The following is a 14,807-nucleotide window of genomic DNA, read 5'->3' as shown; positions in this document are numbered from 1 at the left end:
AATAATAATAATAAAAAAAAAAAAGGTAGGTAGTGGTGATAACATACAGAAATGCAGAGTAAAGGATCCCAGGCCACAAATCTCAACAGTCCTTGGACCACAACTTTGAGAATCATACAATCTAACAAACAGTAAATTGAGTTTTAGTATGGGGGGAGAGAAGGGAGATAAGTAGAAAAAGAAAGATAAAATTCATGGTCTTAGACCAACAATTGTCATTAGCAGCAGTCTGTGTTTTGATTCAAAGGTTTTCTGAGCCCCATTCTGCCCTCTCATTATCTGCAGGACAATGTTGCTACAGAACAAATAAAATGTTCTTACCAACACGGTATCTGAGTTCTACCACCGTTTCACCTTCTTTGGCTAATTCTGTTACTTCACACGTATAGTTCCCAAGAACAGCATCATGCTTTTTCATCTTCAAAGAGGCATTTCCGGTTAGTAACGCTGAGGGGGTGATTTCTGCACTACTAAAATTACTGCTGGGTTTAGCCATATCTTGAGTTCCATCATAGATGAATATGTCTTTTCCTCGAAATTGCCACTTCAGATAAAGCTCTCTGAGGTTCTTCGTTTCCACGTTGGTAGCAAAGCATGGGAGGACGACCGTTTCATTGCAAACAGTGACTTCTACAAATTTGGTTGTATTAAATGTTATTTGAGCTGAACCTAGAAAAGAAAATGAAAATATTTCATTAAACTTCTAGAATTCTTGAATTCATACCATGCTACATATCTTTTAAATTAATGAGCAATGCTACTATTGTTCCCTTAAAGTAATGCAGTATTGTAGATAACAGACAAGATGAAAAGCAGCAACCAATTATTTTAATATCAAGCAGCACAGCTAGTAGACAACACCATAATTTTTCTTTCTTTACTGGTCCTTGTAATACAAACTACATGAGGGGGAATAAATTTAGCAACTATGTTGAAAAAATGGGTAAAGTGTCTCTGGAACCTTAAAATAATCATTATTTCCTATTTGTACATGGAGGAAAGTAGTAACTTTTGGAAAAATTTTAGACAGAAAAACCAACCCAATATTATATTCAGTACCGACTTCCATACACCTCACACCTCCTCTTTTAGCAGAACTTGCTAAAGCTGATAAGAGGTTTATCTTTATGCAGCACTTCCAAAAAACTGGCAAGTTTACTGTGGTTTAATATACAAAATAAGTCAGATGAATCATATCACATCTTCCCACAAGGATGGAGAGTCTTAAAACGTTGACAAGGCGACATATAACTCTGTAGATGCCTTCTCATTGGGGAGGGGGGGAATCAAACCCCAAAACCAAACCCAGCTGTTTTGTATGCAAGTGCTATCAAGGGTTTATAACCAACTAACTACTAAGCAAGCTTTATTCTGTGGAACACAGGACTGCTAGGAGTCAAAATAGACTTGAAAGCACCTAACGCTAATCACCAATTAACTAGACAGATAAAATAGTTAATACAACATGGTACTTTAATTAAGAATATGGAAGACAAATATAATTCCTCCACATCCTTGTATGCTTTAGATGAATGATGACTGATTGCATTTACTTTCCCAGCTCCACTTTCATAAAGCAACAACTAGTAGTTAGCCTATTGAGAAGAGCTGATTGCACATACTCTACTTATCAGCAGAGTCTACTCTTGGTTTCAACTTGTTTTTTTTTTTAGCTTTACTTTGAATGGCAAGTGGTTTCTGGAAGAAAAGAAGACCTGTAACATGTGTTTGAAAATTACTGCTCTTTGGTTTCAATGAAATATGGGTGGATGTTCTCTCAAAAAGTAAAGCACCAGTATATATAAGAACAACAAAAGCTTTGTTAATAATTCGTCCTTAAGAGTTCTGCCTTTTTACATAAACTAGGTATTATGGATTGAATGTGCTACCCCTATAAAACCATGGAACATCTAGTGGATGCTTTGGGTTGGCAGCATAACTCCTTATCACTAAGTCCTCAGTTTACATATAGACACATATACATATATGGGTGGGGATGGGGAGAGTGAGAGAGCGAGTGAGGGGCAGAGAATGAGAGCTAGGTTATGCTTCTCAGCTTTATATAATTATCTTCTATTTGTATCAGATGTACTTGTCTTATATGTTATAAATCCTAAACTCTATGGTGTTTATGAGGCAAGATTGTTGTTGTTAAGTGCTGTTGAGTTGTAGATGACTCATAGCAACCCTAAGAATGAAAGACCTGAACACTTGTATAACTTTCATCGTTTCTCCAAGTTCATAGTGTTTCTGGAGGCAAGCTATTTCAGAGTGGATGCCACTCCTGCTTCCAAGCTTGTTTTAATGGGGGAGCTCCACCCAACACTGTCCACCATGGGGAACCATTATCGCATTTGGCACATCAGTGTCACAGTGTTTAGGATCACTGCAACCACGAGTTACCTCTGTACAGCAAATGGACAGACCAGTGCTATACCACTTAGAAGAATGTTTGACCAAAAACAATTAAAACCAGGCCTGAGGGTCGCAGATTAAAATCTCCCACTTTTGGCTTAGTAGCATCACATCCTATCTATTAGGCCAACAGAGCTCTCTCTATGTTGTTAAGAGCCATCAAGTTGTAGACAACTCATAGCGGCCCTATGAATTAAAGACCTGAACACTTGTATAACTTTCATCGCTTCTCCAAGTTCATAGTATTTCTGTAGGCAAGCTATTTTGAAAGTGGATGCAATTCCTGCTTCCAAGGCAAGATTAGTGGCAGTTAAATTAATGAGGTAGGATATAATTTCCGGATTAGATTATATCTTGAGTTATTCCTTTGAGATGTAAAAGAGACAAAACAAGTGGGCAGAGAAACAGAATATAAAGAATCACCAAAGAAGATCTAGAAGTTGAGCTTGTTCATTGGGCTAGGAAAAGATGGATGTCAAGATACATGTAGATCTCCAAGAAATGTCAGGCCTACCGATGCTGAAAGAGGACAAGGACTTCGCTCCTAAACTGTTAGCCCACAGAGAAAGCACCTAACAATTATCACCAATTAACTACATTTTCTTTCAAGCTCACTCCACCCTAGAGCTGGCACTATGAATTCAAGCTTCCAGCTTCATAAAATGTGAAAGAATAAATTTCTGTTTGTTGAAATCATCCACTTGTAATATTTGTTATAGTAGCACTAGAAAGGGTGGACGGTAAAATAAGGGTATCAGATGTTCTTATTCTAGGAAAATAAATTGTTGTTGTTGTTGTTATGTGCCGTTGAGTCGTTTCCGACTCACAGCGACCCTATACACAACAGCCCTAAACCCTGCTCTATCCTGCGCCAACCGCACCACCTCTGACACACCCATCCCTATTACCCCAGTCACCGAATCAATCCATCTCATAGAGGGTCTTCCCCTCCTGCGTTGTCCCTCAAATACTGTTAAGAAAATGCCCATTGAGGTGAATATTGTCTGAACTGAACAATGTTCACAAGGCTTGAATTCCGATCTATCTACCACTTTCAGGGAGCTCTGGTGGTCTAGTGGTAAGAAGCTGCACTGCAATCTCAAAGACACGCAGTTTGAATCCACCCGCTTCTCTGAGGGAGAGGGATAAGCAATTTCCTCTCGTGCAATTCACTGCCTCTGAAAGCCTGCTGGAGTGTCAGCTATGGGTCTGTTCAGATTAGATGGCACACAATAACATCTACCACTTCATGTTTTATTTATTTAAGGCGCTTGCTGCAGAAGATCAAGGACTACACCCTCCTATATGGACTGAAGCTAAATGTCAAGAAAACAAAGATTCTAACCACTGGGCCAATTGGCAGCATCAGCATGGATGGTGAGGAGATTGAGATAGTTAACAGTTTTAATTTACTTGGCTCCACAGTCAACGCTCTTGGTAACAGCAGCCAAGAAATCAGGAGACGAATTGCATTGGGAAAGTCGGCTGTGAGGGACCTCTCAAGAGTACTGAAGAGCAACGATGTCAGGCTGGAGACTAAGGTGCGCCTATCTGGGCTATAGTCTTTGCAATTATGTGCTATGCATCAGAGAGTAGGACAGTGAATAGGGCTGATAGAAAGAGGATTGATGCCTTTGGGCTGTGGTGCTGTAGAAGAGTGTTAAATATACCATGGACTGCTAGGAGAACAAACAGGTTTGTCCTGGAGAGGGTGAAGCCAGAGTGTTCACTGGAGTCAAGGATTCTGAAGCTTCGTCTGACATATTTTGGGCATGTTGCAAGGAGGGACTGGTCCTTGGAAAGGGACATCATGTTTGGCAGAGTGGAGGGGAAGCGAAGGAGAGGAAGACCTTTGGTGAGATGGATCGATTCTGTGACTGGAGCAGTGGGAATAAGTGCGTTTGAGATGGCTAGGTTGGCACAGGATAGAATAGCATTTAGAGCTCTTGTACATAGGGTCGCTATGAGTCGCAAGCGATTCGATGGCACATAACAACAACAACAACAAGCAGCTCACTTAACTTTTTCAATCATACAAAGATTAGTAAGAATTTTGGGCCACTGGCTTAGTGCTAAGAAATCGTGCTGTCAACATGAAGGCATGTGGGTTGAACTCTCCAGCTGCTCCGCGGAAGAAATGATGAGCAATCAACTCCCATGCCATATACTGCCTTTGAAAACACATTGAAGGGTCAGCTATGGGCTGACAACAATGAGGCTGTGGAGTGCTGGTGGCCTAATGGTAAGGGACTGCACTGGCACGCCTGCTTCAAATTCCCTGGCTGCTCCACTGGAGAAAGGGCAATTCTTCCCTGCCTCTGAAACTCCTCTGGGAGGTTAGCAAGCTATCAGTCAGTTCTGACTTGAGGGTACACAATAACAACGCCACACTGACATTACATGTGCTGTCAGAAGACAATGCTGACACTTTGGAAAAAAAATTCCATACTGGAAGAAGCACAGCCGCCATGGCTGTTAGAAATGAGAATGATGACATTTTGTCTCAAATACTTTAAACCTGTTGTCAAGAAGTACTAGTTCCTGGAGAAAGAGATTATGCTTGGGAAAGTACAAGGACAGTGAAACGGAGGAAGATCCTTCCCAAGCTGGACGGACACAGCGATTGCAACGATGGGCTCCAACACTGTGATGACCGTGAGGGCTGCACAGGACAAGGCAGCTTTTCGTCCTGTGCCAGAAGGGGCTGCTCTAAGTCAGCGCCAAATCATGGACATCCAACAACACGGAATTTCAATGAGCAACAAAGGAGAAAAGAAATGCACAGGGACTCTTTATACATTATTGTGTTATAAAAACATAAGAGTGATACTATAAAAACTAGGCAACGAGGTATTTCAATGTAATGATCTGGATCTTCTCTGACTGGCAAGTCCAAAGCGTTACCGTTTTGGCAATTTGGTTCCTGAACCAATGTTGTGGGTGTCCACAGCTTACTTCTTCCTGAGAAAATTGTTATTGTTATGTGCCATTGAGTTGTTTAATACTCATCTTGATCCTTCAGAGGGTTTTCAGAGGCTATAAATCATACAAAAGGAGACCATGTGTCTTTCTCCCATGGAGCAGCTGGTGGACTTCAGCTACGTGCCTTTACACTAGCAGCACAACCCCTTACCAACCGCCAGCAGGGTTCATGAGTTTATAGGCAGTTCTGGTGGTCTAGTGATAAGAAGCTGTGCTGCAACCCTAAAGGCATGCAGTTCAAATCCACCAGCTCCTCTGTGGGAGAAAGATAGTCCATTTCCTCCCATTCAATTAAATGTCTCTGAAAACCCACAGGAACGTCCTAGGAGTCTGTTCTGACTCAATGGCATACAGCAACAACAAATGATAGCATAGATGCTTGTGGTGTTGGGAAAGAGTACCGAAGACTCCACGGACTGCCAAAGGAACAAATGGGTATGTCTTGGACAAAGTGCAGCCAAGATGCTTCTTGGAGTCAAGGACAGCAAAACTTCGTCCCACATACTGTGGGCATGTTGCTAGGAGGGAGAGGCTATTCCATGGAGAGGGGAATCATGCTTGGAAAGGTGGAGAGTCATCGAAAGAGAAGATGGCCCTTAAAGAGATGGATTGGCTGCAGCAATATACTTAAGTGTGTCAGATGATGAGGCTGGCACAGTACAGGACAAGGTGCAGGTCTACTGTTCATAGGGTCCCTATGAGTTGTATCCAACTCGACAGCTTTCACTGACTTTAACAGGACTATGTAACATTTCTTTAAGTGGCAGCAAACTGAAGGTAATACAAATAATTCATGTCCACAGGGATGTAAATAAATTTTGCTCTGTGATTGATAGCCAGTCTGTAGAAGGACTGATTCCAAAATATTTTACTGTCCTGTGATATTGACCAGGTTTCTTCAGTAAATTCATTTCAGCAATCTTGACTACCTAGAAATTTGGGGTTTGTTTACCATATTACTGATTCACACATTAATAATGAGTTAAATAAAACTTTTGACCTGTTCATTTTTATTTTATATGAAACACGATTTGACTTTTTAAAAAAGTATCCTTTAATAAAAATGATACAAGTGAAAGGCTCAGTTATCCATTTTAACTTTAATTTTTAGAAACTTCTAGGTTAAATGAAAGTAGTCTTCAAACACTCCACAATTTCATAGCTTATTTATACAAGATGAGTTTTCAAAGGAATGCAGGAAATACTAATTGCACTGAACTGTTTAATGTAATAATGAATTTTTGTAGCAGAAGCAATTTAGGTAGACTAAATACTGTCAATAAAATTCAAAGTAAAATTGACCTGGATAACAATAATATGAACAAGCCTTTATCATATCATTAATAAATACAGGTATTCTTACTGCACCGAGCCCAATAACCTCAAAGCCCGCAACTCCTTCCGCTACAATGGGCCGATCCACCGCAAGACCGTGGGCGTGGAGCCGGCCCCCGACAACAAGGGGGTCGTGGTGGTGATGAAGCGGAGGTCAGGCCAGAGGAAGCCGGCCACCTCCTACGTGCGGACCCCATCCACAAGAACGCCCGGGCCACACTCAGCAGCATCCGCCACATGATCCGCAAAAACAAGTATCGGCCCGACCGCTGCCATCCGCAGGGCCAGCGCCATCCTGCGCAGCCAGAAGAAGCCCGTGATGGTGAAGAGGAAGCGAACCCGCCCCACCAAGAGCTCCTGAGCACCAGCCGCCCCAGCCCCCCAGCAATAAAGACAGCTTGTCTCCACCACAAAAAAAAATAAATAAAATACATAAATAAATAAATACAGGTATTCAAAGAATGTCATTCCGATTATTAACTATAACTTTACCCTCTGTAAACATTTTTCCAAGAACTTTTAAACAATAAAATTATTTTTTCTTTTATCTGTTGCCTTCTGAAAGAAGTGAAAGACCAAAAATATAGACTTAATTAAGGAATATGGACAAATATGAATGAGAAACCTCTGAATAATCAAGATATGTATAAAATTGTCTAAATCAGGTAGATATTAGATCAATTTAAGCAAGAGTTTCCAGGATTACAGGAAAATCAGTAAATGAGAGAAAGTGTTTTGTATTGTTGTTGGTGACTGCCGTTGAGTCAGCAGGACTCATAGCGACCCTATGAACAAAAGGACAAAAGGACTGAAGCCTTTTTTCATTTTAAACTGATTTTAATGAAAGTTTACAGATACTTTGGATTTCCATTCATTCATTGTTAAACTTTTCTCCCTCATGACCCCTCCCCCCAATTCACTCTTCTCTTTAAAAGTAAAAGAAAAAAATTATTTCATTGTTATTCAATCCCTCCCCACAAGTCCACTCCACTATGCTACCTTTGTTCTGGACTCCTGTCACAACAATAATGTCTAATCATATATCCCTTTTTATTACTATCATAGTTTCTCAAAGGTGATAGAGTTTCCAGAGGCACATTGTTTAGGAAATGGATGCCACTCCTGCTTCCATTTTTTTATTACATGCCAAAAATAATGGCCTTTATAACTTTAGTGAATTCAGATCACCAATCCAAACAATAGTCTGAAAACAGCTTTGTATAGTTGCAGAATCACAGAAGATAGGTCCAGCTCATAAATGAAAAAGTATACAACCTTTTGTTAAAAATTACTCCATATGAAACACTTTGACAGGATGTCTGGATACAGTGGTGGAAATAAAATGCTGGAATTACATTTTAGGAATTTACAACTAACATAATAATAGAAGGCCTACACTTTCTGTCGGAACAAAGAACTATGAATGGGCAGAGGAGCAATGAGTCTAAAACATTTCTTTTAAAATGTCAGTTACATCTATGGGAACAACTGAAAATGACTGTTGTAGCTCCTACTCCATCCAGGCCTTCTATTTTTTTACTTTTTATACATTCCATGTAAATTTTCCTTCTAGCAACTCTCAAACCACTTTCCTTTTGACCCTTATTCCACAGTACAAAGGAACCCTCTTCAATCTAATTCAAATTGAATTCTTTAGATAAAAAAGGCTGCAATTTCCCATGCTCCTCACCTCTAAACTTACCTACACCCTCAACCAGCCTCACCTCTTCTCTCCCCATCTCAGAATGAACCTCTTCACCTGGAAGCTAATTTCCATTTCTGCTTCCACATCCAGCAATCTCTCTGGGGATCTTTTCCTAAATTAATGATTATTAGCTTTTACATTCCCCTATCTGCAATCTTTCCATTTCCTAGGGTTGGGCTGTTTAGATTTTATAAATTAAACTTTCCAGTCTTAAACTTTAATAAACAACAAGAACACTTTAGTTTAAAAACTAAAACAAAAATTTGAATCTTCACTGCCTAAAAAAACAAAAGGAAACAAAAAAAAAAAAACCCCAACACCAAAAACAACCAAAAAAAGACCACACCTGAAAAGACAGAGTAATTACCAGCAAAGTCCAAAGGTGATTAATTTTATAAAACAGAACAAATGAGAATGACTATATGAAACACAATGTGAATGAAGAATAATGTGCAATACAACGGATACGAACTTTGTAAACAAACATAAAATTTAAAAAAATGGGAAACAAACCCGATTCTAGCACCTCAGAAGAATATATGCATTTTGTTATCTCCAGTTCACTTCTTAAACTTCTGTCTTCTGGCCTCCCTATTTCAAAGACACACACTCCATCTTCTACCCCACATGCAAAGTCCCTCTTTTCTTCACACCAACAGCTTTTGCTGAAATCCCTCTAATTTCATGGGTAAAATTTAAATGCACTGTTTACTGTCTCTATTACTTGGCATCTCTGCAGTTCATGACCCAGTGGACAGCTCCTTCAGTGCTCTTATCCCTTGATACCGAAGGTCTTCTTAATGTTCCCTAAGTTCCATTTCCAGTTTCCTCCTAGGGGCTTCATATGCAGCACCCTCCATCCATCCCCACGACACCCACTCCCAGTATTCTTTCTCATCCCTATGATTAAATTACATAAACACTTTTTTTCTTTTACCAGGTTCTACTTTCCATCATAATTCGTTCATCAACTGTCTACTACACATTCACTTTTGAATAAGCTACAGTTACTTTAAGCTCAGTATGTCCAAAACTCTACACATCTTCCCCCTACTAACCTCTGAAATCCTTACGTCCCAAATATTTCTAAATATCTACCGCTCAGTAGATATTCTCAGTATAACACCACTCAATAGATATTCTCAGTATAACACCACTCAGTAGATATTCTCAGTATAACACCACTCAGATATTCTCAGTAGAGTGTCTACCACTCAGCCACTGGTCTTGGAGAAGAGTACTGAATATCCCATGGACAGCCAAAACTGTCAGTTACATCTATGGGAACAACTGAAAATGACTGTTGTAGCTCCTACTCCATCCAGGCCTTCTATTTTTTTACTTTTTACACATTCCATGTAAATTTTCCTTCTAGCAACTCTCAAACCACTTTCCTTTTGACCCTTATTCCACAGTACAAAGGAACCCTCTTCAATCTAATTCAAATTGAATTCTTTAGATAAAAAAGGCTGCAATTTCCCATGCTCCTCACCTCTAAACTTACCTACACCCTCAACCAGCCTCACCTCTTCTCTCCCCATCTCAGAATGAACCTCTTCACCTGGAAGCTAATTTCCATTTCTGCTTCCACATCCAGCAATCTCTCTGGGGATCTTTTCCTAAATTAATGATTATTAGCTTTTACGTTCCCCTATCTGCAATCTTTCCATTTCCTAGGGTTGGGCCTTGGAAAGATGCAGCCAGAGAACTCCTTAGAAGCAAGGGTGGTGAAACTGTCTCACATCTTTTGAGAATGTTGTTAGTTGAGGGTATTCCTATAAAGGGAATGGACTGACACAGTTGACGGCAGCCATGGGCTCAAGTATGTTAGATATAATGAGGAAAAGTGCAGGATAGGTCAGGGTTCAAGTCTGTTGTTCACAAGGTCACTATGAATTGCACTCGACTCAACAGCACCTAACAACAATAATCACTCAGCCAGATCTGGAACTGAGGAATCATGCTGGATTCTTCTCTTTTTATAACCATGGAGAATACTGATCGACTCAATTTATTGACTAGCTCTTAAACCCAATTCAGCGAATGAATGAATGAATGAACACACTCATCTCTTGTCCCCTGAGAACTACTGCCATGCATTCCTAACTGATTCCCTGTCTCCAGCCTCCAAGTTTCTCCATCCCAGCCCCAATATATTTTCCACAGCTCCCAAAATAACTGTTCTAATTGCAAATGTGCACTCCTCCTTTGCTTAATATACTTTAACAGCACCATCCTTCCCTTTCAGGCAAAATTCTAAATACATTATTAGTATGGAATACAAACCAGGTCCTTCAAGAGCCTTTCCATCCTTACATCATATATTCTTCCATGTCTAAACTAAGCACCAATCACAAAGTTCTTTTTGCAATTACCCTGAATATGCAAATACACTCTCATCACCAAGTCTTTGCACATGCTGTTCCCTGCCTAATGAGTCTATACCCTTCACTGAATGACAAAGTATGTATTAAGTAAGAAGACACATGTTGAAGCCAGACTCGGGCTCAAGTCTCAGCTCAACAACTTCCAATTTTAACTTTGGGCAAATTACTTAGCCTCTGTATCTAAGTTTCTTCCCCTATAAAATATGAATGTTGTTGTCACTGTTAGGTGCTGCTGAACTGACTACAGTTTATGACTAAGGATGACAGAAAAAGAACTTATGCCTCTGAGTTGTGGTATTGGAGAAGAGTATTGAACATATCCTATACTGCCGACAGAATAAACAGGTCTGTCCTGGAGATGATGAAGCCAGATTTTTTTCTCAGACGTAAGGATTTTGAAACTCCGTCCCACATATTTTGAGCATGTCAGGAAGGGGAGGACATCACTGGAGGAGGACATCATTGTTGGAAGGGCAGAGAATCAGTGCAAGAGACGAAAACCCCAGATGACAGGGACTGACATAGTGACTATGGCAATGGCATCAGGTGTGTCAGAAATGGTGAGGTTAGCTCAGGATTGGGCAAGGTTAAGAGCTGTTGTCCACAGGATCACTGTAAGTCAAAGACAAGTCAACAGCAAATAACAACAAAAACAATATAGTATAGTATAGTATAGTATAGTACAGTATTAGTATAGTATAGTACAGTAACTCTACAAACAGCAGATCTGAACCCCACCTTCCCCTGTGCCATCGTCACCATCTCTGTCATGCTCAAGCCTATTATAGTAGTCACTATGTCTATCTATCTTGTTGGGAATCATCTTCCTTTTCTCTGACCCTCCACCTTTCCCAGAATGTTTCTCCCTAAGCAATGAAGCCTCCTAAAAATATGCACAAAGTGAGAGGAAGTTTCACCAGGACTGGAGGAAGATTCATCAATAACCTGTGTTATGCAGATGCAGATAACACCTTGCTTGCTGAAAGTGAATACAGCTTGCAGATCTTACTGCAAAAGATCAAAAACTACAGCCTTCGATATTTATTATAGTTCAACATCAAGAAAACAAAAATCTTCATTGCTCTTCTGCACTAAGAGCTTCAAGTGCTCATTTTCAGCAAGCAAGGTGGTGTCATCTGCATAATACAGGTTGGTGATGAGTCTTCCTTCAATCCTGATGCCATATTCTTCTTCATAAAGCCCAGTTTCTTGAATGATTTGCTCAGCATACAGACTGAACAGGTATGAAGAAAGTATACAGCCCTAACACACCTTTCTGGATTGTAAAGTGTTCTCCTGCTTTGTCCATACAACAGCCTCTTGGTCTAGGTACAGATTTCATATGAGCATAGTTAACGATGTCAGTCTGGAGACTAAGGTGTGCCTAATCCAGGCCATGATCTTTGTAATTACTTGCTATATACATCGGAATGCTGGACTATGACTAGGTATGATAGAAGGAGAATTGATGCCTTTGAGTGTTAGAGAAGAGTATTGAATATACTGTGGACTGCTAAGAGAACAAACAGGTTTGTCCTAGAAAGGGTGAAACCAGGCTGCTCCTTGGAGGAGGAGCAAAGGATTCTCAAGCTTCGTCAGACATACTTTGGACATGTTGCAAGATGGGACCAGTATTTGGAGAGGGACGTCATGCTTGGCAAGGTGGAGGAACGGTATAAAAGAGGAAGATCCTTGACGAGATGGATTGGTTCAGTAACTCGGGTAATGGGGGCAAGTGTGTCAGGGCCAATAGGATTGGCACAGGATAGAGGAGGGTTTAGGGCTATTATACATAAGGTCGTTAGGAGTCTCAGGCAACTCGATGGCACATAACAACAATAACAACAAGAAGCATAATAATTATATAAACCTTATACAGATTTTATTAATTTAGTAAGATAAATTAGCATGAACATCTGTATTGCTGTACCCTTCACATGCATCCCAAACTCACTGCCAATGAGTCTATTCTGACTCATGGTGACCCTCTATTGGTTTTCTGAGGCTGTAAACCTTTACAGTAAGAGGCTAACCACCTTTCACCCACAGAGTGACTGATGGATTCAAACCACTGACCTTTTGGTCAAAAGCCCGAAGTGTTATATACTATGCCACCATGGCTCCTGGTACACAGCAAGCAGTTAATGGCAGTTACTGTTACCACCATGATAAATGGAGAAGAGATTGAGATTGTTAATTTCCATTTTAGCTTACTCTGTTTGACAATAACACATTTGGCACCAGTAGTCATAAAATTAAAAGACAAATTATGTTGGAAAACTGTGCTATCAGGGACCTCTCCTAGGTGCTAAAAAGCAACTATGTCAATCTAGAGACTAAGGCGCGCCTGATCCAGGCCAAGGTCTTCGTAATTATTTTCTATTCATCAGAGAGCTGGACAATGAATAAGGATAACAGAAGAAGAATTGATGTCTTTGAGCTGTGGTGTTAAAGAAGAGTACTGAACATACCATGAACTGCCAACAGAACAAACAGTTCTGTCCTGGGAGGATGAAGGTGAAGCCAAGTTGCTCCTTGGAGGAGAAGATTTTGAAGCTCTGTCTCCCATACTTTGGGCACGATGCCAGGGGGGACTAGTCCTTGGAGAACGACATCATGATTGGAAATGTGGAGGGAAAGCACAAGAGAGCAAGACGCCAGATGAGATGGACTGACACAGTGAGTGGGTTAATGGGGGTTAGGTGTTTCAGAGACAGACTGCCACAGGATAGGGCAGGGTTTTTACAACTATGGTGCTTAGAATCACTAGAGTCGTGGTCAATTCAATGGTACATAACAATAACATTTACTAAACATATTTGGGATGTTCTATCCTGATCCCCTTTCCTACCACTTCTCGACTATAATTATGCACCCTCCTTACTGTTCCTGAACCTTCTTTTCAAGTAATGTTACTTCTATTAAAGACTATTTTCATTTCTGAAACTGTAAATTGTACAGGCAAAACTATTCATCTTTCTCCCATGTGGAACTGCTGGTAGACTTAAACCACCTGAGAGGCGTGGCCCTTCCCTATAAACTACACCACCAAAGCTCCCTCTGATCATATAAGCAAGAATAAATTTCACAGATTTGCATTTTGAAAAGTATGGCAACAGTATGGAGGGTGCACTGATGATAGGAAGGAGAATGAGGAAAATAATCCCATCAAGAGCCTATTACAGTGGTTTAGGTAAATGGAAACTCAAAAAGGAATAGAATCTGCAATAAAATTCAAAGTCAATTCAAAAGGAGTCAGATTTGAGAAGAAGAATAATTAAAGTTGTTGAACAGGAGTGGCATCCACCTCCTAAACCACACGTCCCTGGAAACTCTATTAACTTGGAGAAACGACGATAGTTATAGAAAGGCTTCAGATCTTTTGTTCATAGGGTTGCCATGAGTTGTGCTCAACTTAACAGCAATCAGCAATAAGAATACAAAACAGAATGTGTAAATACTTAAGAGTGTAAATAACTATAAATAAAAGATATTAAGTGTGTAAATAACTACAAATAAAAGATATTAAAGATATTAAACTACTCAATGTTTAACAGGTGAAGTACCGAAGTACTTAAGATAAAATGATGTCTAGTAAACCCCAGGATATATGGAGCTACAAGAATATAGGAATACCGTAGATAGAATTTGCTCAAGGTCTTAAGAACAATAAATGACATAGTTGAGCCTCTACATCTTGTGGTTCCTAATCTTTATACTATAATAGACAAAGTGCTAGTCAATAGGCCTTTTATTTTAAGAACTACCTTCCCTCTGTAACTTGATTTGTGCCACTATTAGAACCTCTACTTGGAATATTATTGCTTTTTAATTTTTGACTCAAGTACTTTTAACTTGTTCAATTTGTGTCTTCTAGGCTGCAACAGTTCCATAATACATCTTCAAGGATATGAACATGTACGGCTAAGAACAATTGATAACAGTGCATCTAAATTCCAAAATCAAACTCCACAATAGTCTAC

At 39.9% G+C, this 14,807-nt stretch overlaps 1 protein-coding gene and 1 pseudogene across 1 annotated transcript in view; one reads left to right on the top strand and one right to left on the bottom strand.

The window, feature by feature from the left end:
- Positions 1-4,885, bottom strand: part of CD47 (CD47 molecule) — a 75,217-nt gene extending 70,332 nt beyond the window's left edge. The window contains exons 1-2 of the mRNA XM_006890030.1: positions 4,816-4,885; positions 322-669 (exon numbers count right to left, since the gene is read on the bottom strand). Of these exons, the coding sequence (XP_006890092.1) occupies positions 322-669; positions 4,816-4,885 (418 nt within the window). The remainder of the gene's footprint in view (positions 1-321; positions 670-4,815) is intronic.
- Positions 4,886-5,046: 161 nt separating this feature from the next.
- On the top strand, positions 5,047-7,093 carry LOC102863390 (annotated as a pseudogene).
- The last annotated feature ends 7,714 nt before the right edge of the window (positions 7,094-14,807 follow it).

Source organism: Elephantulus edwardii, unplaced genomic scaffold (genome assembly GCF_000299155.1).
Source record: "Elephantulus edwardii isolate Elephantulus edwardi_28Jun2011 unplaced genomic scaffold, EleEdw1.0 scaffold00085, whole genome shotgun sequence".
Taxonomy (NCBI): domain Eukaryota; kingdom Metazoa; phylum Chordata; class Mammalia; order Macroscelidea; family Macroscelididae; genus Elephantulus; species Elephantulus edwardii.
Note: the sequence above shows the minus strand (reverse complement) of the source record. Positions and strands in the feature narration are given on the sequence as shown.